This window comes from Corylus avellana, chromosome 5 (assembly GCF_965113065.1).
Source record: "Corylus avellana chromosome 5, dhCorAvel1.hap1.2, whole genome shotgun sequence".
Lineage (NCBI taxonomy): Eukaryota > Viridiplantae > Streptophyta > Magnoliopsida > Fagales > Betulaceae > Corylus > Corylus avellana.
In genome coordinates, this window is record NC_142494.1 from 25170471 (window position 1) to 25191044 (window position 20574).

General features: G+C 36.9%; 3 protein-coding genes across 7 annotated transcripts; all 3 read left to right on the forward strand.

Moving 5' to 3' along the window:
• The first annotated feature begins 269 nt into the window (after positions 1-269).
• Positions 270-8418, forward strand: LOC132182849 (E3 ubiquitin-protein ligase SINA-like 10). 4 transcript variants are annotated; one of them, XM_059596202.2, is made up of 9 exons: positions 270-444; positions 2875-3011; positions 3107-3164; positions 3270-3404; positions 3490-4092; positions 4184-4327; positions 4399-4527; positions 6402-6443; positions 7569-8418. In XM_059596202.2, exons 1-9 carry the CDS (start codon positions 442-444, stop codon positions 8190-8192), a joined length of 1875 nt encoding a protein of 624 aa, XP_059452185.2. In that variant the 5' UTR covers positions 270-441; the 3' UTR covers positions 8193-8418. The 4 variants fall into 4 exon arrangements, with proteins under 4 accessions (XP_059452185.2, XP_059452186.2, XP_088373123.1 ...); XM_059596203.2 differs by lacking the exon at positions 6402-6443; XM_088516997.1 differs by lacking the exon at positions 6402-6443 and having other exon boundaries at positions 7541-7623.
• Positions 8419-9523: 1105 nt separating this feature from the next.
• PDE194 (formyltransferase) lies at positions 9524-15988 on the forward strand. Of its 2 annotated transcripts, none has more exons than XM_088516285.1 (11): positions 9524-9747; positions 9820-9882; positions 10197-10331; positions 11152-11254; positions 11957-12027; positions 12130-12234; positions 12777-12810; positions 14378-14430; positions 14940-14999; positions 15056-15256; positions 15647-15988. In XM_088516285.1, the coding sequence occupies exons 1-11, from the start codon at positions 9631-9633 to the stop codon at positions 15734-15736; spliced, it is 1032 nt and encodes a 343-aa protein (XP_088372411.1). In that variant the 5' UTR covers positions 9524-9630; the 3' UTR covers positions 15737-15988. The 2 variants fall into 2 exon arrangements, with proteins under 2 accessions (XP_088372411.1, XP_059450421.2); XM_059594438.2 differs by having other exon boundaries at positions 9525-9747; positions 14330-14430.
• A 2922-nt stretch (positions 15989-18910) lies between these two features.
• On the forward strand, positions 18911-20421 carry HIPP21 (Heavy metal transport/detoxification superfamily protein). The gene is made up of 3 exons (XM_059596349.2): positions 18911-18983; positions 19082-19157; positions 20129-20421. Exons 1-3 carry the CDS (start codon positions 18912-18914, stop codon positions 20419-20421), a joined length of 441 nt encoding a protein of 146 aa, XP_059452332.2. The 5' UTR covers position 18911.
• Positions 20422-20574: the final 153 nt, after the last annotated feature.

Below are 20574 nucleotides of genomic sequence, written 5' to 3' on the forward strand. Positions count from 1 at the left end.
CCTACAAAGTTAATTATGGTCCCTCCGAGCGATTCTAATTGAGATTTGACCTTTCCCGCAAAAAAAATCCTAATTTCGTCCTTCAAAAAATGTCAATTCTCATATGTTTTATAAATGAATTTTAGTAGTTCCCATGCATTTTCACATTTTTTTTTCCAGGTGAACCCAGCATAACCTTAACCAGTAAAGAAAATAATTTATTTTACTAATAAAACAACATTTTTTTTTTAATTAATTTCTTTTTGTCACAAAATCAGAAAGTACAACGCAACACAGCGACTCTGCAAAGGCGAGGAGGATGAAGATGAGAGTCAATAGGAAAAGCCCCTTTCTTTCACCTACTGCGACTTCAATTGGAGTCGATTCCCATTGAGATTCACGGAATCCGAGGCCCCCCCTAATCCTAATTTTGCTTCAGCTGCAGGCATCGTTCTCAGCGAAATGGTTTTGCTTCTCAAATCCTATACTATTTTTATTTCTGTGGCTTTCGCAATAATAGCTTCCAATTATGTTAAATTCAGCTAGATGTAAATATAACTGGGAAGGTACAATGCGTGACAGCATGAGGTACAACCCGGTAGTGCTTTTTATATTTGGATTTGGTTAAGCTCTGTGTATGTTTCTGAATGGTTTAATGCTTGAATTTCATTGGGTTTATGTTACTATTTTGAAAGGCATGAGATTTTTGTTAAAAGAGAAGTAGGAGATGCCTGAATATATTGTAGTGTACAATGTTGAACAGCATAGGTACCACCCGGAAAAGCATGGCTGTTTTTAAGCAGTTCGTTGTCACTGAAAACAGCTTTATGTACCACTTGAATGGCAGATTTTTATTTAATATATACATTAACGTACATATATTTTACTTGGTAAGAAATTGTATCCATGAAAGACTAAATTAGTTGCTTTGAGAACACAAGATTATGTCCATCTTAAAGATTTACAAAATAAAAAATAAAAATCACAAGGTACAGCCGTGAATAGCATTGAGGTGCTCTGCTAAAAGCATGATCATGAATCTGGTAAACCACCTAGGAAGACTCTAAATTGAATAAAGAACATGAGTGGCTGATTGGAGAATAATGGGGATATTGATGTAAGCTCTCTCATCTGTGATATTGATGTAGGACAAAGAGCTGTGGAACCAAATCTGATGCAGTATCTTTTTGATAAATAAGTGATTCATTGAAAAGCGCAGAGGAGCACAACCCTAGTATACAAGAAGTATACAAAGAAAGGCCCCACTAAAGGCAGAAAGAAGAACATAAAGATAAAAATTGAGACATAGTAGAAAATTGAGGCACACTAAAAGCGTCGGCCCAATGGAATAGAGTTTGAATAAACAACTTTTTGAGCTCTTCCATTAACCTTTCTTGATCTTCAAAACATCTTCCATTCCGCTCTCGCCAAATAATCCACATGACACACAGTGGTGCAATTCGCTATACCTCCTTAGCTGAAATATTGCCTTGCTGACCGTGCCAACAGGCTAACAAATCTACCCTTCCTCTAGGCATGACCCAAGTAACAGCAAAAAGAGAGAAAACCAGAATCCATAAGGCTCGGGCCACTTCACAGTGAAGTAGAAGATGGTTTACAAACTCGTCACTGTGCTTGCACATACAACACCAGCCCACCACAATGATACCTCTTTTACGCAAATTATCCAAGGTCAAAATCTTTCCAAGAGTCGCCGTCCACATAAAGAAACTAACTCTCAATGGAACTTTTACTTTTCATATACTCCTCCATGGGAAAAAGGATGTCCCCAAGGAAGAAAGCTTACGGAAAAAAGACTTGACCTCAAAGATATGTCGTTTAGAAGGATGCAATATCTTACTTGGTCAACACCTAATAACTAAGGATGTAAGGATTTTGGGGCTGGTTTAGTCAATAGTAATAGATCTTATTCAAATCTTATATTCCAGCACTACGAATTCTATGAAGGAATGGATTCTTGCTGAATTTATTAGGTTTGTGGCAGTCTTATGGTAATAATAGTTCTTTGGAACTTGAAGAGATGAAAATAGATGTCTTGGGTGCAAACAATTCTTTAGTGCCACATCTATGGCAAAGCCGAGTCTTACCCGATTTGCATGTGTGAGAGGGGAGCCTTGCACGCATCCGGGGTTTGCTTTTTAGGGGTAGGTACACGAAATGGCTGCCTTAGGGGGTTATCCGTCATTTGAAAAAAAAAAAAAAAAAAAAGAAGAAGAAGAGAGAGAGAGAAGAAACTAGATGAAATTAACTTATGAAAAACAACCAAGTGCCAGACCTAGGGTTCTTGAGCATCACAACCACACCAATACCCAAATTATGGCATCACACCCCACGAATAAACCATAAGAGGCTGAAACACTTTATTTCATTCGTCCATCAGCACCTCAAAACGATAAGCTACAGAGGTAACTTTCATGTTGAAGTATTTACAGGCCAAGTATCCTATTAGATAAACAAGCTGAAGGCCTCCTCTGTTCCACAAATTACCAAAAGAATTTGCAAGCTGCCCTAGCTAGAAATGACAACAATTCTTCATAAGCATCACTTTGAGTATTCTCATTTGTGGGCCTCTAAATTCTGCATCGAACATAGAAAATGTTGTAGTAGCTTTTTGAACATCACCCATCACTCAAAGCTGCTTAAGGTATGACCAAGATCAGCAGTCTTTCATGAGAAATTAGTTATATCTTGCTTTTTACCATGGAGAGCTATGAAGTTCAAGGTGCCTCTAGAGTTTTCTTCTTGAGATATTGTATCTAGTACTAATAAATTCTATTCTATTTGGTAAGTTTTTTTGGATATAAAACATTTCTTTATAGGATTTTATTTTGTTAGTAATTGACCTACAACATTTTGTTTGACCTAAAATTCCAGGTACCTAATGAAGGAGATATTGCAAGAGTAAAGCGAAAGGCTGATGATCAGATTGTCTCAGAAGAAAAGAGGAAAAAGAAGAAGAAAAAGAAGCAAGTTGCCACTCCTCGTCCTGCATGCTCATGGGTGTACTTTAGGTAATGCTTTTCTTTGAAGTAGGATCTGCTTTTTCTAAGCAAATACCTGTTTGGGTTATTATTTCCAAAAACTAATCTCTAAAATAAAATTATAGCCGGGAGTTTATCAAGGAGTATAGTGCTTCTCATCCTGAGTCCTCTGGTCTTAAAGCTGTGAGCCTCTTGATCGACTTTTAAATTGAGTAGCAATGCATTATTTTTTTTATTGGTATCTATATTTAAACAAATGATTGGATGTAATGACTTTTTCCATTTCAGGCCACAAAGGCTGCATCGGATGCTTGGAAGTCTATGAGCCCGGAGGAGAAAGCAAAATACACTAAGCGTGCTCGTGAAGTGTGGGATAACTACTTGAGTACATCTCCTGCCCGTAGCCCCAAGCCAAGGAAACAGGTAATGCAGATTTCTCGGTATTTTTTTTTTTTTTTTTTTCCCTATGAGTTTGCATCTGGTGAATTTTACAGCCTCTACAATGCAGAGTAAGCTTGTAACAAGATGCTCTCCTGGACGCTTATTCAATGTGTTACAGCGTTTCACACCTGAACAGAAGGCTGCGGTGAAGAGCATGGGATTTGGAAGCCTTCTTGGCCTTAGATGTAGGACACTCCGCCGCAGTTTGTGCCTTTGGCTATTGGAGAGGTTCAACACTACAAGATGTAGCTTGGAGATTTGTGGTGAGAGGGTTTCTTTATCCCCAAAAGATGTGGAGCTTGTGATGGGATTAGTGGCTAGTGGAAAGGATGTAGTGAACTCAGGGCCGGATGATTTGATTGCAAACTTACGTCATAGTTACAATGCTACAAATCATGGGATTTCAGTGCGACTTCTAGAGGAGCGGTTGGCAGCTCCAGAAGCAGGAGAGGATTTTAAGAGATCATTTGTCCTCTATGCATTAGGCACTCTGCTGTCCCCAACAGCGAGGCTGGACGTTAGCCCATCGTTCCTCCACTTTTTGACAAATATGGATGTTGTACATCAGTACAACTGGGGGAAATTCTTACTTGACCGTCTAGTTCGAGAAGTATCTCGCTTTCGTCTAGGGAAGCAACTGGCAGTTGGTGGTTGTCTGTTGTTTCTCCAGGTAAATAGATTCTTATAAGTAAGCTGTGATGACTTTATCTTAAACTATTCGAACATATTATTGATTTCACTGAACTTATATTTCTTTTCAGCTCTTTTACTATGAGAGCATCTCCATTGAGGGATGTGCTCCTTTGTCCAGTGCAGTTGTTCCATGCTTGTCTTCATGGGGTGAGGAGGAGATTACTGAGAGAGAAAGACGAGAAAAAGAACTTGGTGGCTATGGCTTAGGACAGGTACATTCAAATTTGCTATATGTGATGGTATAACTACGTATGCATTTATCAAACTAGCTGCTGTTGTGCAGGTGATATGCAAGGAGAGGTGCCTTGGTATGGAGTCCTCAGAGTGCAGAGATCAACTCGATGGCCTACCAGTAGACAGCATAGGCATCACGGTTAAGCTTGGTCCTGTTTTTGAGCAGGAGGGGAAACAGGTAGTCACGGCATTGAGATTCTTGAGAAATAATTTGGGCTTGTTTGGTAAAGTTTTCGAAAAGCGTTTTGAAAAGTATTTTTGAAAAAGTGTTGCCTTTGTGGACCACATCTGAAAAAAGTGTTATCTATGGGGGTGTTTGGCAACAGGGATGACCTTGGCCTAAACACTGTTTTTGTCCTTTTCTTAATGTGAAATAACACTTTTGCCCTTCAGCCCAAAATCTCTGCAGCTTCTCTTTTCCTCTTCTCTTTTCCTCCAGCTCTCTCTCCATCTCCGTCCTTCTCCTTCACGAGTCAAGCTTCTCTCTCACCCTAAAATAAAACCTCCCGTTTCACCCTCCAGCTCCAACTCCGACTCCCTCTCGCCATTCGTCACCTCTGTTTGCTAGACTCCTCTCCCCCTCCGCCGCGACCTCCTCTCCATGGAGCCCTCATCGTCCCATCTCCTCCTCGCCGCCGCCGACCGCCAAGGACGCATCTGCATCCTCGATTTTCGCGCCCAATCCCCGCTTCTCTGGTTCGAGACCGACTCCGCATCAAAACCCGGCATCCAGGACCTCTGTTGGGTCCAGGCCCGGCCCGACTCCTGTCTCCTCGCAGCCATCAACGGTCCCTCCACTCTCTCCCTCTACAGCGCCTCCTCCGCCCGCTGCATCTTCCAATACGACGCCGCACCCGAGTTCCTCTCCTGCCTCCGCCGCGACCCCTTCGACTCCCGCCACTTCTGCGCCCTCGGCCTCAAGGGCTTCCTCTTATCCGTCAAGGTGCTGGGCGAGACCGAAGACGATATCGTCCTCAAGGAGCTACAGATCCCCCCACCGACAATATTGTCTGGTTGTTGAAGCTAAAGCCTAAAGCCTCAGAGGCAGAGCCCAACAACACACCAATCCCTCACTTCTTAGTCACACAAAAAAAATCGGAAAGTGAAGGAACTGACGCAGGGGAGGGACTCTGTTTCGGTGCTTTGAGGATTTTTAAGCAAAAAAAAAAAAATCAAAAAGTTGAGGATCTCACGCAGGGGAGGTGCGCCTGATATGTGCTTTGGGGATTTTCAGAGAAAAAAACTCAAAAAGTTTGCAGAGAAAGTTAAGGGCAATATGGGGATTGGGGGTGAAATATTGATGGTCAACTAGTCAAAATATGAACAGTATTTAGGCCAAGGCCGTTGCCAAACGAAGCCTATAGGAGCCACATCTAATGACAATGTCCTCCCCCAACCCCCTCCCTCCCCCCAAAACCAGCAAAAAGATAGAAGTGACCCTAGATGTTTTTCAATAAGACAAAAATACTCAAATAAATTTGAAATCTTGAAGAAAAAACGATTTTTTTTTTTTTTTTTTTTTTTTAAATTAGTTTTAGAATTTTTTTTAACTTTTATTTTATTTTGTTAATGGTATTTTCGTCATTGGGGACATTGGCAATTTTTTGTAGTTTGGGAGGACATTGTCTCAATTGAAAGTTTGGATGGAGACATTGTCAATTGGGTGGTAGTTTGAGTGGAGTATGTGGACTTTACCCTAAAAATTTTATTGTTGAATTTGTAACTTATTATAATATTATCACTTTTTCTTTTTAATTTCCTTTTGTTTTTATTATTTTTGCAATCCTAAGTTAAAATCCTGTCTCTGTTCCTCTTATTTCTAGCCAAGATGTGTTTTGTTCAGCTGTAGGCTTAAGTTTTGTCTTGAGATTGACCTGTTTTCCTTGATATTGGAAAGAATATTATTGCATAACAATTTTTTTTTTTTTTTTGGCATAAGTGACATATCTAAGGTCCCTTCACCTAAAAGTGTATTATAACCTATTAAAGGATCACCCTCCGTATAAGTAAAATGTTTGACACACTGTGTTCTTGTGTTTCTCTGTTTCATAGCCTGACAAAGAACAAATGAACGGGGAGATTACTATGGATGAGGTCGTCAATTCTCTGACTCTTTCTCTTTAAACTTGCTTCTTGTCGTCTCCTTCCTCTTAACAATAGTCACATGACAGTGGGGAGGGGTTGTGATATGTATAGTTTCATATGTTTTAATCAATCTAGGAGGACATACAGTTAGAGATGAATCCTTGACATCTCCTCTCTTGTTTATATGCTGTGACAAGACACATGGCATTGATGGCTGTTGCCGTCAGAGCATTATCTTTGTCATAGTGTGGCTGTAGACTGGCGTAATTGCTTAAATACAATTTGATGGTTATGTAGGACATGATATTGGTTGATATACCATGATACACATATATAATGCATAAAACAACCAGTAAAAAGAAAAGAAAAGAAAAGAAATCAGATCTAATTGAAATAAAACAGTAGAATGATAAAATGTACAGAGCAGTTTGGTCAATATACGTAATGTACTAAAATTTGTATTAATGGATTATCTTATTGGTTTTCGGAGTATATATATAGTTTGGATAATAAAGATCTGCTTACATCCTAGGTTTTATGACTAAAATTACAGTAAACATCCTCTACTTCTTAACAATTGGGAGGTCACTGTTTTCACCAGTACACTATGCTTGCAACAGTTGCAGAATGGAGAATAATAATTAAGAGTGTCTCAAAATATTATCTGTTTCTTTTCTTTCTTTTTTTTCACTTAAACGATGGGGGCTGTATAATCATAGTACTTCTGATGGAAAGAAATTAGGGTATCTCTATGTCTTGGTCACCCAACAAAAAATTGAAGATAGAAGAAAGTATTGTTCATATGGGCTGTTTATCAGCAAGTAGTTATTGGCATTGTTAGTGTCTTGAGATACACTAGGAGTCGATTGCTGATTACTACTTATCCAGCAGATAGATTTATTGTTTTAAATTCTTTTTCCTGAATTGGACCATAAATTCATATTAGACTCTCCTGATACCAGTGTTTTCTTTGCTTGAGAAAGTCTTTCCCTATTTCATAATATATAATTAAAAAGAAAAAAGAAAAAAAATGAAAGATTTATTGAGGAGTTTGACCATAACTGCATAAAAGTGTATTCATTCATTTTATTTTTATATAATTTAAGGGCAGGCTTGGTTGATATGATTCTACAGGAAGAGATGCCAATTCTTATTAGGAGTGAAAATGTTGTCTGTGGGGACATTGAGGTGGTGGTTGATTCAGTCAGAATGCCGTGCCTGAACAAAGAGTTCGGTTGTAATGAAACAGTAGATTACATGAATAATGACCATGAAGAAACATGCATCTATGCTCCATCATGTTCATGCCCGCTTCTAGACTGCAGCTTTGTTGGCTCATCTGATCAGTTGTCACTACACTTCAGCAGTAAACATTGGGATTCTGGAAGGCGCTTCCGGTATAATAGCCCATTGGCTGTCTCCTTAGGGATGCATGAACAGTTCCTTGTTCTTCAAGCAGAGGAGGATGGTGTTCTTTTTCTCCTGAACAAGGGTGTTGAAAGTATTGGGAACACTGTCATGATAACTTGTATTGGACCAAGCTCATCAAAGGGAAGGTTCTTGTATGATCTTGTATCAGGAAGAGGAAGCAGCTCTTTGAGATTAAAATCAGTGACAGAGACTTTTCCAGGACGGGTGGAAGGTTTTCCCCAAATGGATTTTCTTCTGATTCCATTTCGTTTCCTTAGTAGGTCTGGACATATCAACTTGGATGTTTGTATATGGAATTCTACAGAGCTTGGTGCAGATTGCCCTTGATTACTCGTTTGTAAAGGGTATAGTATACCACTTTCCTCTCTCTTTCAGGGGCCTTGGAAATATTCCTTGTAAAATTATGGTCTGAGAAATCAGAATGGAATATCTTACTGATTGCCTTGGACAAACAAATAAACAGATTCATAAAAGGTTGACTAGGATCAATGTAGTCTCTGATTGCTGATCTGAAACTAAGTTGAAGAGTATAAAGAAGATGGTGCTTGCATTCTGTTCCCAAGTCTTCCTCTCTCGTCTTCTCCGAGACTAGTCTTTTGCTGTGCGTGAAATATCTCACCCTCCTTCCTTTCTCCACCACAACTAAAACTAAGAAACCATTGCCATTATCAGGATCACAAAGATAACACCAGGCAAGCTGCTTAAAGTTAGACTATTTTGCATGTTGGAACAGCAAAAGTCAATCATCTAATATATAAAGCTCCAATCATGACAAAGAGTTGGAAGTCATGCCAAGTCTTCAAATATAACTATCACACAAGCCACGAGTAGAGGCCATATTGAGAAATAACCATGTCTATATCACATATCAACTCAATTTACTTGTCTAAGAAAAGAAAATCAGGTCAAATCAACCAAGCCTGAAGCCAAGACTCTTAGTTGTGAGATTCAACTATAAAGGTATCCAATAAGCATTTCCCAAGCAAACTACTCAAAATAGATATCATGGCTTCACTTCTTATAATTTTTGACGAATGGGTTCTGAGAAATAACTTTTTAAGTGCAAAGATGACAGGATTTCCTTCTAGATCGGAAGTGAAAAATGAAAATATAAATTACTTGAGGATTACAACTAAGTTAGAAAAGTGTTATTGGAATCATTGGAAACAAAAAATGCCTTCAACTTACCACAATGACACATAATATTAGTCGGCATTGTCAGTCATACAAAACAAGCGCATTTGGCATTACAATTTTGCAGATTAAAAAGTAAAATTTTAACCCAAATTATAAAAAATTGTATCGTATACGAGTGCGTTTTTAAATAATTGCGATTTGAAAACATAAGAAATCATCTGATTTCAAATGGTGAGTTTTTTAAAATGTATAATGTAAATGCTAAATTGCGATTTTATCAAATTTCTAACTATATTTTTAAAATCACATTTTGAAATTTTATATTTTAAAATTATTATTTTTACATTGCATGTTTTGAAATTATAAACCCAAATGGACCAAGTGAACCCAATCTGGGTCTTTCTAAACTGGGCTTGGACTGCGCTTTAAGTCGACCCAAGTGAGCCCAACCTGCCCGAGCCGCACCTTAATCCTTTCGACCTTCCACCTGAGCCTCTTCTTGAACAGAACATCAAATGAAACTACGGATGTAGCAGATAACATTACACGTACAGATATAGAGCAGAGGAGAGGTAAAACTCCAGTAGCCGTTGAACTGAGGGGGAGAGAGAGACAGCGAGGAAGAGGAATGAATTCCTCGCTGATGCTTCGTCGTTGTTTCTGTTTCCAGAGTTCCACCTCTTCATCTTCTTCTCTAAGCTTCTGTTCCAAGAAGAAGCCCCTTGTCTTCTTGGGCTCTCCTCAGGTACGCTCTCTCGTTCGTTTGCTGTGTCTATCTTTGTTATTTGGGTCTCTAACGAAATGGGTATTCTTGCAGGTCTCTGCAACAGTCCTTGATACCCTTCTCAGTGCATCTACTGCTCCAGACTCCTTGTTTGAGGTATTGGACCATAATTTCATTCCATTATATTGGGCTGACTTTTGTTCCTTCAGTTTCATATCTGTCATATTACTTGGAGTGTTTATTTTACTATTTATTTGATTGGGGTTACTTTTATAGCATTAGGATTCTTAGCATCTTTTTAATTTTAATCTTACTCTTTGAAGCTTAATTTATGGCCAGAGTGCATATGTCAGTGTAAAAGTTAGTTCGTTGAGCCGTCAGAGAAGATTTTAGGGATTGACTGTTAACGTTTAGAATTTAGATTGTTTTAAGAGGTTGATGTTATTGATTGCTAATTTGGTATGGTTTAGGTTGCAGCAATTGTTACTCAGCCGCCTTCTAGAAGGAATAGAGGGGGAAAGGTGATGCCTTCTCCATTGGCTCAGTATGCTCTGGACAGAGGCTTCTCTTCTGACCTCATTTTCACACCTGAGAAGGCTGGAGAGGTAATCAATGATTTCTGCTTCTGAAATTATGTTTAAGTAGCAGTTAAAGTAGTGATTGGATTCATTTACAACATACAAGCCTGGTCTTTCGACAAAATGGCATTTCCTTCTTGCATAAGCAAGAGGCGGAAGGTGAAGCCACTTGTTCAATCCCGTAAGTGGTGTTTGGGTTTGTGTATCTGGGTGAATTCCTGCACTAGACCTGCATTTTCTTCTTATTGCAGAAGTTTGTAAACTCGTCCTTTCCTTGTGATAGTATTGCCATTTTGTTTTTGCAAATTTAATTGGGTTATGCCTCTCATGATCTTTTGTTGAAATAAATTTAAACTTATATAATGAAAAAAGGGGGTTGAGAACGTTTGCTACATTCAAAAAATTTTGTCTGCCAGTGGGTTTTCATACAGAAAAGGAACTTGTGAATACAAATTGGGCACTGCAAGCACTGCAAACTTTAATCAAGTAAATTATATTTTCTTTCTTATTCAAGTTTTCGGATCATTAAGTGAAGCTATAGTAAAAGACTGGGGAGCCTCCAACAGATTTGTTTTATCCTCCTGTTTTATGTTTTAAAAACACTTTTTTTTAAAAAAAAAAAAAAAAAATCGAAAACACATTTCAATTATCAAAAAAATTTTCTTTCGTGGACCCCACAATCAACACATTTTCAAATGTTGCCCCAACTGAAGACACTTCTCAATTTTCACTTTTCAAAAACTCTTCAAATCCCAAAACCGAAAACAGGTACAAGACTATCATTTTAACTTCATCTAGAATAGATGGCAGACCACAGGAAGAGATTCATTTTTCTTTCTGTATGCAGGACATGTTCTTGTCAAATTTAAAAGCTTTGCATCCAGAACTCTGCATTACAGCAGCATATGGGAATATTTTACCCAGCAAGTTTCTCAATATTCCACCATTGGGTTAGTCAAATATATTCTTTTCTAACAAAATTGAGAATATTGTGCTTCCCACTTCTTTGTTAAACATGGCATGAGCATCAATGGGACCACATTTTTTTTTGTCACATAAATATGCCATTTACAATGTTTGAGCATACCCAATTACTTGCACATTCTCTAGTAATGCAAAAAAGAGTAAGAATTTATCTTGCTTATGGCTTGTGCGGTTTATTATAATGTCCAAGTTTTTACTCTTGCCTCCAATCTTTTCATTGGAAAAAGCATATTGGTTTCGGATTACGTGAAGTACAGACCTTGAGTTTGAGTTGTAAGCCTCATGATTTTTGTGCCTTGTACATGTGTTCACCTACGCATATCTAATAGAGTTATTGATGGATATTTGTTTCGTCATTCGTTTTCCCATTAATAAATAAACCATTTGGATATGTTTAACCACCATAATAAATAATATATAAACAAGAAAATGTTCTTTTGGGAAATGTGGGAGCAAGAAACTTTACTTTCAGTTTTTTATTATTTCTTAAGGTAGAGGGATTAGGTTTCTTTGGCATTATGAGGAAATCTTCCAATATGTCATAGCAATTTATTATCACTCAATAGTAATGGCTATTGAAGTATCTAAATTTTCAAGTGATATGATTCATATGAAGCCTGAAAAAATCTGCTATAAAAATTTCAAAGGTTGAAATTTAATTTTCTCAGGGACAGTGAACATACACCCCAGTCTGCTGCCACTGTACCGTGGTGCTGCCCCTGTTCAAAGAGCATTGCAGGTTCTTTATCTTTGTAGGTTTATGATGTTCTTTGTGTTAACTACTTAATACACTTCTTCCTTCTAAAGTGTATACAGTGACATCTGTAAATTTATGCATTAGGATGGTGTTAAAGAAACAGGAGTATCATTGGCATTCACGGTGCGTGCACTTGATGCTGGACCTGTCATTACCTGTGAAAGATTGGAAGTTGATGATCAAATTAAGGTATGCTAATCTGGAACTACTACATTGATTATGGAGCATATAGAGGCAAGTTTAAGGATTCTGCCAGTCTTTATTTTTGCTAAGTCCTGTTTGAAACTGTCGTGGATTTGCCTGAATCAATTACTCCATAACATGCATTTGGAGGCAAGATCTGTTGAGTTTGATGAAATCTTATTGATTGTGTCATGTATGTTAAATTCAAGATGGTAGCTATTTGTTATCCTGCAATTGTTCAGCTTTTATCCTTCTTTGTTGTTATTATTCTATTTTTTTGGAAGGGGCTCCTTCATTTGCTGCACTTTATTGTCTCTCTTTGCAAGCACAGACACTGCTGTATCTGTGCATTTAGCTTCAGTCTTAGCAGTCTTAGTGTGCATTTTTAGCTGAGGCATTGTAAGAGTTAATTTTATAAATGATTTGAAACTCTCTCTCTCTCTGTTTGGATGAAACTCATAATATCCTCTTTATCTGCCTTGAAAGGGGATGACTGCTTTCTTCTTTTTTAGCGCCTTCTAACTAACCTTAAAATACTTTGCTTACAGGCACCTGATTTACTTGAATTGCTATTTTCTGAAGGTGCGGTTTTTTGTTAGTATCTACATTTAGTTAATAATATGTCGAACATTCATGCAGTTAATTAACTATAGCTACTTCATCTTTGTATCTAAAGCTGAAATTGTGTTACCCGACAATGATGTAGTTGTGCTTGATAATGCTATAGGCCGAGGTGCCTTGATCAATTAACTTTCTAAATGTATCACAGTAATTGTTTCATAGATGAACACGGAAAAATGTGTCTTTGTATCTATGTATGACATTCATCAGCAAGTTTATTTTTTTATTTTTATAATAAAATTAATCGGTTCGTATCCTCTCTTCAACATTTCAAATAGAAATTTTTTACTAGTTATATTTAAACTGTTACTACGACTAATATAAGGTAATTTAAAAAAGCTTATGCATCAATGGTCGGTGCTTGGAAGACATGCATCCGACTGGAGGTTGGATTAAGAGGATAGGTTTTCTGACCAAAACAGCCAGCGGAATTTGAAAATTAACTCCCCATGTCTTGCACATTATGTATAGGAAGACTGCACAATATGTCTGGCCTGCACATGCACATTTCACGAACTTCCCCTTACATGTGCAGGCTTGCCCAACAAACCTTGAATCAAAGGTAAGGACAATCTGACTCTTACACCATGTTGTTAACCAGTAGTCCCAAAAGCATAAGTTGTCTAAAAGTAGGGCAATTATATTAAGCACACCTTATAATAACAAATAACATTGTCAAACAAAACCACTCAATGAATCACATGAGATTGTGTAAAGAGCTTCCAAAGTAGGCTGAATATAATTTTTTTTTTTTTTTTTTTATAAGTATTGGCCCCAGGAGGGGTGGAATTCAAATTAGTGACTTTCGTTTCATGAGGCGTGGTTTCCAACTGATTAAGCTACCATTTGGGGTTGAATATATTTAAATCAAGAGACCAGATTAAACATAGAAACATAAAAATAAAAGGAAACAGGTCAACAGTTATTTCAAGTATTTCCTCCCGAGTGCAAATAATTATTTGGGGTCATGCCCGTAGTGAAGCTGAGTCTTACCCGATTCATGTGGGGGGGGGGGCGCCTTGCATGGGTATGGGATTTACCCTTCAGGGGTGGGTGGCTAGCCTTAATGGTTCCCCATCATTAAAAAAAAAAAAAAAAAAACAGTTATACCCTACCGAATCAGGATGTACTAAAAAGTGTAAGTAGGCAAAATGGCATGAAACTTCACCACTATGCGTAAGCAGACTCCTGATCTTATAAGCCCTGGGGTATTCTAAGGCCATGTTGCCATTAAGTGAACCTCAACGTGGTTTTCTAAAGTTATAGTTATGAGGTTTACTAGATGAAGACTGCAATAGCTTTTGGTTGATGGTGATTTGTTATCGTAAACTTGTTTCCTGGTATCTTTGTCCAGTGTAAGTTCTTCAATGAGCAAATTATGCGCTACTTAATTTGTGTCACAGACAATTCTATTTGCCAATTAAATATACATTTTGATTCAGTTACTTTGTTGATGAGTGATCTACTTTGAAATATTCAGGGTCTAAACTTCTAATCCGTGAACTTCCTTCTATATTTGACGGATCAGCTAGGGTGAAAGCACAACCCCAGGATGACTCTAAAGCTACCTTAGCTCCAAAGGTACCATTGTGTGATTTCTATCATACTAGAAACAGAACTAGGAGTACTACTATCTTGCAATATTTTATAGCGATACTTCGAGGTGTAACATGTGTGTCAAATGATGTGGTGCTCTTGTTGTTTTGGCTACCAAGTCTTTAACATACTGTTGGCAGAACTTGGTGACATTGTGTGTGTGTGCGCATTATTAACATTTTTCTGTGTGCAAATCCCATTTTTCTCTCCAGAAGGTGGTTTTGCTTTTAATAATATCAAAATTCACAAGTGAATATGGTATTTGGTGCCTTTGTAGGATGTAGCATACAGCATTTGACCGCAAATCCAATCCCAAGAATTTGAATATTTTAGCAAACAAGGTGGAACTGGAGAGAAACTGACCCTTTTATGTTTCTGAATTATCTATACGTTGATGAACCTCTGCAGCATATTAAGTTGGCCAAATATTTTATGTTCAGTGACATTCAATTGGTAAAAGATTACTCACATTTAGGTTTTCCTGCTTTATGCAGATAAGTCCTGAAGAGTCGTGGCTATCTTTTGATGAAGAAGCTCTAGTCCTACATAATAAGGTAAGCTCTTTCTTATTTGAGTCCAAGCATGCAGTCATGACATACAACCTTCCCAGGTTCGTGCATTTGCAGGGTGGCCTGGAACCCGAGCTAAGATTGTAGTTATTGATGAGAAAAATGGTCACCAGAATATCGTAGAGCTTAAAATTATCACTACGAGAGTTTGTGGCCTAAGAAATATTCAGGGCAATGTTGATGACATTACTTTTGTCAAGGGTGTCTTGGTATTTCCATGCGGAGGGAACACAGCACTTGAGGTATGCTTCATAATTTCTACAACCATATCTTTGAGTCTCTATTTGTTTTTATTTATTTATTTATTACTTTGGTTGTTTGAATGGCATGTTAGTATACGTTTTCTTTTTCTTTTCTTTCTCTGTAAATGTCATTTGGTGTATAAAACCTAATATTTGGAATATTGATATGTATGTATGTATGTATGTATATATACAAACAAAAAACAATACCAACATGTATCATATGAATATATATTCACAGTGTCAACCTGCAATATATGTAGGTATATATATTCAAACGGAAAACATTGGAAGTGAAAGTGGATATTCTGTTGACATCTTCAATATGGCAAACACACAACATTCACTCTTTATGACTTGCTAATTTTGTTTCTTTGGTAACGCCACCAGGTTTTGAAACTTCAACTTCCTGGGAAGAAGGTGTATAGTGCGGCTGCCTTTTGGAATGGCTTGCGAGGTCAGAAGCTGAAAAAGTTATGACAAATGGATCATTTTATTTAGGCGGCATTTAAGATTTAGGTTGAGATTCAAGTTAGGAAAATTTGTGGAGTCATCATTTTTTCTGTCATTTTATGTTTTTGTTTCTGTTGTCCATTTGCCATTGTTTTCAATTCATGTACAACTACAAGCAAACTTTCAGCTGCAATTGCTATTCAAATTTCATTTAAACAAGAGCTACATTGGAGACTTTCTAAGCTCTCCTCCCATTATACATGTGCTTGTTGTGCTGTACATGTTTCGTTCTTTATAAGGTAAGACTAGGGTTTGTAGGCGATTATTCCATGGAGCTCTAATTGAAATTTTACTAGCTATTTTGGAGTGATAGTGCAGATATAGCTAGTGCTGTTCTTGAATAGGAGAAAAATCTTTAACAATGTAGCAGCTTGCTTCCTCATTACTATTTGTAACTATTTTAATGCCTCTTGAAGCATCAAGTTCATTAACGAGATGATGTAGATTCTTTCTTGAACATTGATCTGGCAGAATTACTTTCTAGTTGTTTATGTAATTATGTTACAGCACCATCATTGGACATCCAGAATCATATAACGCTTAAATCTATAAAATCTGTTTGTTCTGGTCCACTGGTGGGGGTGTGATGCAACATCTTAATTATGGTCCAGATAAGCAGGCATGGATGCCGCGTTTCTGGCACAAAGCATCAAAATGGTTCTTTTTGTTGGAGAAAACGTAGCCTTTTGCTTGTTACCATGCTCAAAGTCTGGCAATCTTTATCGTATTTGCTAAATTTTATACAGCAATTCACTAATAGCCGAATGACGTGTTAGTAAAGAAATCTCAACAGAAGAAGTAATGCTATGAAGGTGCGTTACAAAGGCGCTTTCTTTAAGAAATTATTTGTGTCCACCAATTCTGATGAATGATTCAATAGGTGTGCAACTTAGTTGTAGCAAATATTTTTCCGGAATACAATCGAGCTAAAAAAATTTAGATTTGATTGCATTTTGCACAAAATGAAACCAAATCAGAACACTTTTGGAGTTTCTATTCTAACAAGGAAGAAAGATTTCGAGAGATTGAAGAAGATAAAACTTCAATTTGTTTAGAGTGGGCTATTTATGTTTTAATTCAAACTTAATTTAACGCGTCCATTCCTTCGCATTATACTAGAGCATAACACAAGTGTAGACACTCAAGTATTGCCTCAAAGCAATAGTAACTTGGCATTGTAAATGCCTCCATTATTTTTTTCTCTTTCTCATCTGAGACTCTCCTTTCTTCGGAGAGCAGTGATTCATATAATACTGGCGTGCATGAACAGTCATGCCCGCTAGTGTTATATATATATATAGTTTAAATAATTATTTAATTATATTTTATAATTAAATAACACTGGTCATGCATGCCAGTATTATATATATCACTAGCCTTCTTCGGAATAGGATCCTCTTCCTAGACTCTTTAAATGTCTTCCATTGTAAAATGTTTCCAAAGAAAAATATTAGAGTTCATTTAGAGAATTTGTTTTGCAAAGACATGTAACAAAATATAATACGAACCATGAAATACTTTTTAAAGAAAAAAAAAAATCGAAATTCAGTCTCTCTTAGTGGGCACTAGTGCTTGCTGAAGTTTAGATAAAATTATCTCTAAAGTTTAGCAATTCTCTTATTTCTCGTTATTAAGTTCTTTGGTGATTAATGAAGCAAGTTTGAAGCAAAACACAGTGGCTAAAAATCACCTCTATGATACTTTTGCTCTCTTGAGCTTTTATCTTCTCTGTTTGGGATTGTCTAATCTCGATTTAAATTTTAATTTTTGATTAAATTAATGGTGTAGAAGAAAAGTTGCAGAATATAATGAACAAAGAAGTCTGAAAATTGAGTGGTAGCTCATAATTCAGGAGATTCTCTATGGGAATTTAAAGGGCCATCACTCAAAGAGCTTCTTTGAACTTTCTAGGGTTGATGATTGACAATCATATATAATCTTCTAGACGATTAAACATTAGCCCTTGGCACACCCGATGCCAATGCTAGCAGCCTAGAACAAAGTAAAAATATTTCTAAATCAAAGAAGAAAAGAAGAGGAAAAAAAAAAGTATTTACATGAGAGAGATTGGGGGGATGGTAATCTCGATCATTATACACTAATAAGTACTCATCATTGCTACTCAATAGTTTATATTATAAATGCGTGGGTGTATATGCAGTTAAAAACTCATTAATGTGATCGGTGCGGTTTCGAGTGAAATTGATAAAATTTGTTTCAAGGTCCATATTATATTTCACAGATTTAATGGTGTATATGGTGTCATATGATAAATATGTTATCACATCATTTAAAATTTGTAAATGACATAACACCATATAAATCATTAGCTATTATGAAACAAAAATGAATCATGAAATGGATCATCTCTGTTTCACATTTACTGTCACTCACCCACAAGATACTAACATTAATCAAATGAGTTATTGATGTTTTTTGGCTCTCCAACAGATACTTCAAAGTAAAATGTTTGTGACAGTGAACTTTCATATGTGAAAGTCATATAAAAGTTCACCGTAGCACATTGAATAAAATATAATATTGAAGACAATGATTTACTTTTTGTTTTTTTATTAGTTTCTCCCTCCTTAAGCATATTGAAAAATAACAATTAAAGACAATAAAGAGTGTAATAGATAATATGTTGGAGTACTTTGTGTTGAAAATGTAGTAGTTTTAAATAAGTAAAATAGCCACCACCGTTGGAGATGCTCAAAAAAAGGGGAAATTTCTTAATACAAATTTCTCATAATAAAATAATTGGAAAGCAAAACCACACTCTTATTGAAAAAGAAAAACTAAAGTAAACATGTATGAGAGATCTTTACAAATATCTTTTCTTTAACCTAACTACAATAAACAAAGAAGCATACCCAAAAGCAGTGTTGCCTTTCATTATTTGTAGACACATTAGCATGCTTTGTGGAATTTTTTTTCCCCCTTTTTTTTATGGAATAATACTCGATTTTCTAGACCCTGCTTTCTTTCATATATATCTTCTTTTAAATCTAACAAGCAGCTTCTTCTCTTATATATATATATATGTATATATTCAGAGCCTTCGCAGTGTATCATATAACTCTCTCTCTCTCTCTCTCTCTCTCTCTCTCTCATTATTTGCTTTGTTCTAAAGAGAAGGGAAATGGGTGCTCTTGATTACCTCTCCAACTTTTGCACTGTCACCAGCACAAGGAGCAAGCGCAAAGCAATGCAGGTACTCATCAATATATTATCGCCAGTTAGACACTGTTATGTTTTGTTCTGTGACCCTGTTTCTTAAACTTTAAGGATGGTTTATGTTCTCTTTCCCAGACAGTGGAGATCAAAGTCAAAATGGACTGTGATGGCTGTGAAAGGAGAGTTAAAAATGCTGTTACCAACATGAAAGGTTACATTCTGAAGCTCTCTCTCTCTCTCTCTCTCTCTCTCTCTCTCTCTCTCTCTCTCTCTCTCTCTCTGTTTTAGCTTTGTTTTGTTCCCTGCATTGCAATTCCCTGACATGTCACATGAAGCAACCGTGAAAGAAAGGGATACATCATACATATAGCAGCTGCGTTTATAAGAAAAACAAATTATCCACAAACATAAAATAAATAAATAAACGGAAACAAATGCTCTGTGTGAACCTCTGAAAACCCATCATCAATAATTCAATATTAAACTTTTACATGTTTTCTTTTTTCGTTGTAATTAGTTATGACAGCTGACAGTTATGCAGACAATAGACTGCAAAACAAGGTCTCAGCTCCCGTCCGTTACAAAACCTCCCTTGTTACCCCTTCTTTGTCTAACGTATGACACTTGGGGAACTGAAAAATCCTAGAGTAGATACACGTACAGTTCCTTTTATTTTATTTTATTTTATTTTATAACCGAGTTACAAGCGGCTTTGTCTCGTCTAGATCCCGACACCATACAGAGCGTCTCCTACATATAAGCCAGATAAAATTCGAGCTTTTGCCACGGACGTACGTGTCCAAAACATCATTTGCACTCAAGGGGTCGAGTACTTGTTTTGCCAGCTGGTTTAAGTAGTTCTTTGGCTTTCTCTTTCTTGGTCATAGAGTTGTCATAGCAGTAGGTTAAGTAATTAAATTTACCTCTTTCGATTAACTTAAACTTCTAAAATAACTGGTAATTTAACATATTGGTGTCGTACTTCTGTCAAAATTAACACACGCATACACACACTCTCTTTTTGGTTTAAATTTCTTTGATTTTCTTTGAGTCTAGCTCCTTTCTTTTCAAGCAAAAAAGGGTGCATGGGGAACAGCCAAATATATATATATATATATATTTGAGTATTTTGTTTTGTGGGTAAATTTATTTAATCAATTGTAGCTCTAAAATTGCATTTAGGTGTAAAATCTGTGGAGGTGAACCGAAAGCAACACCGGGTAACAGTGAGTGGTTATGTTGAACCAAATAAGGTGTTGAAGAGAGTGAAGAGTACAGGGAAGAGAGCTGAATTTTGGCCTTATATCCCTCAACATCTGGTACACTATCCTTATGCTTCTGGAACCTACGACAGAAGGGCACCATCCGGCTTCGTTCGAAACGTTGTGCAAGCTTTTCCGGCCTCAAATGCACCTGAGGACAACATTGTCTCACTCTTCAGTGATGATAATGTGAACGCATGTTCCATCATGTAAATATGTTACTGAAAACGAACGATGTGGTTCTTCTAGACAAGAACCTTGTAACATTTTCTCCCATGTATGAATGTGACATGCAGCAATGATACATGACCATGTATTTTGTGACTATAGGTATATATAAATGTGTGTGATTTCAATCTTTGGGAG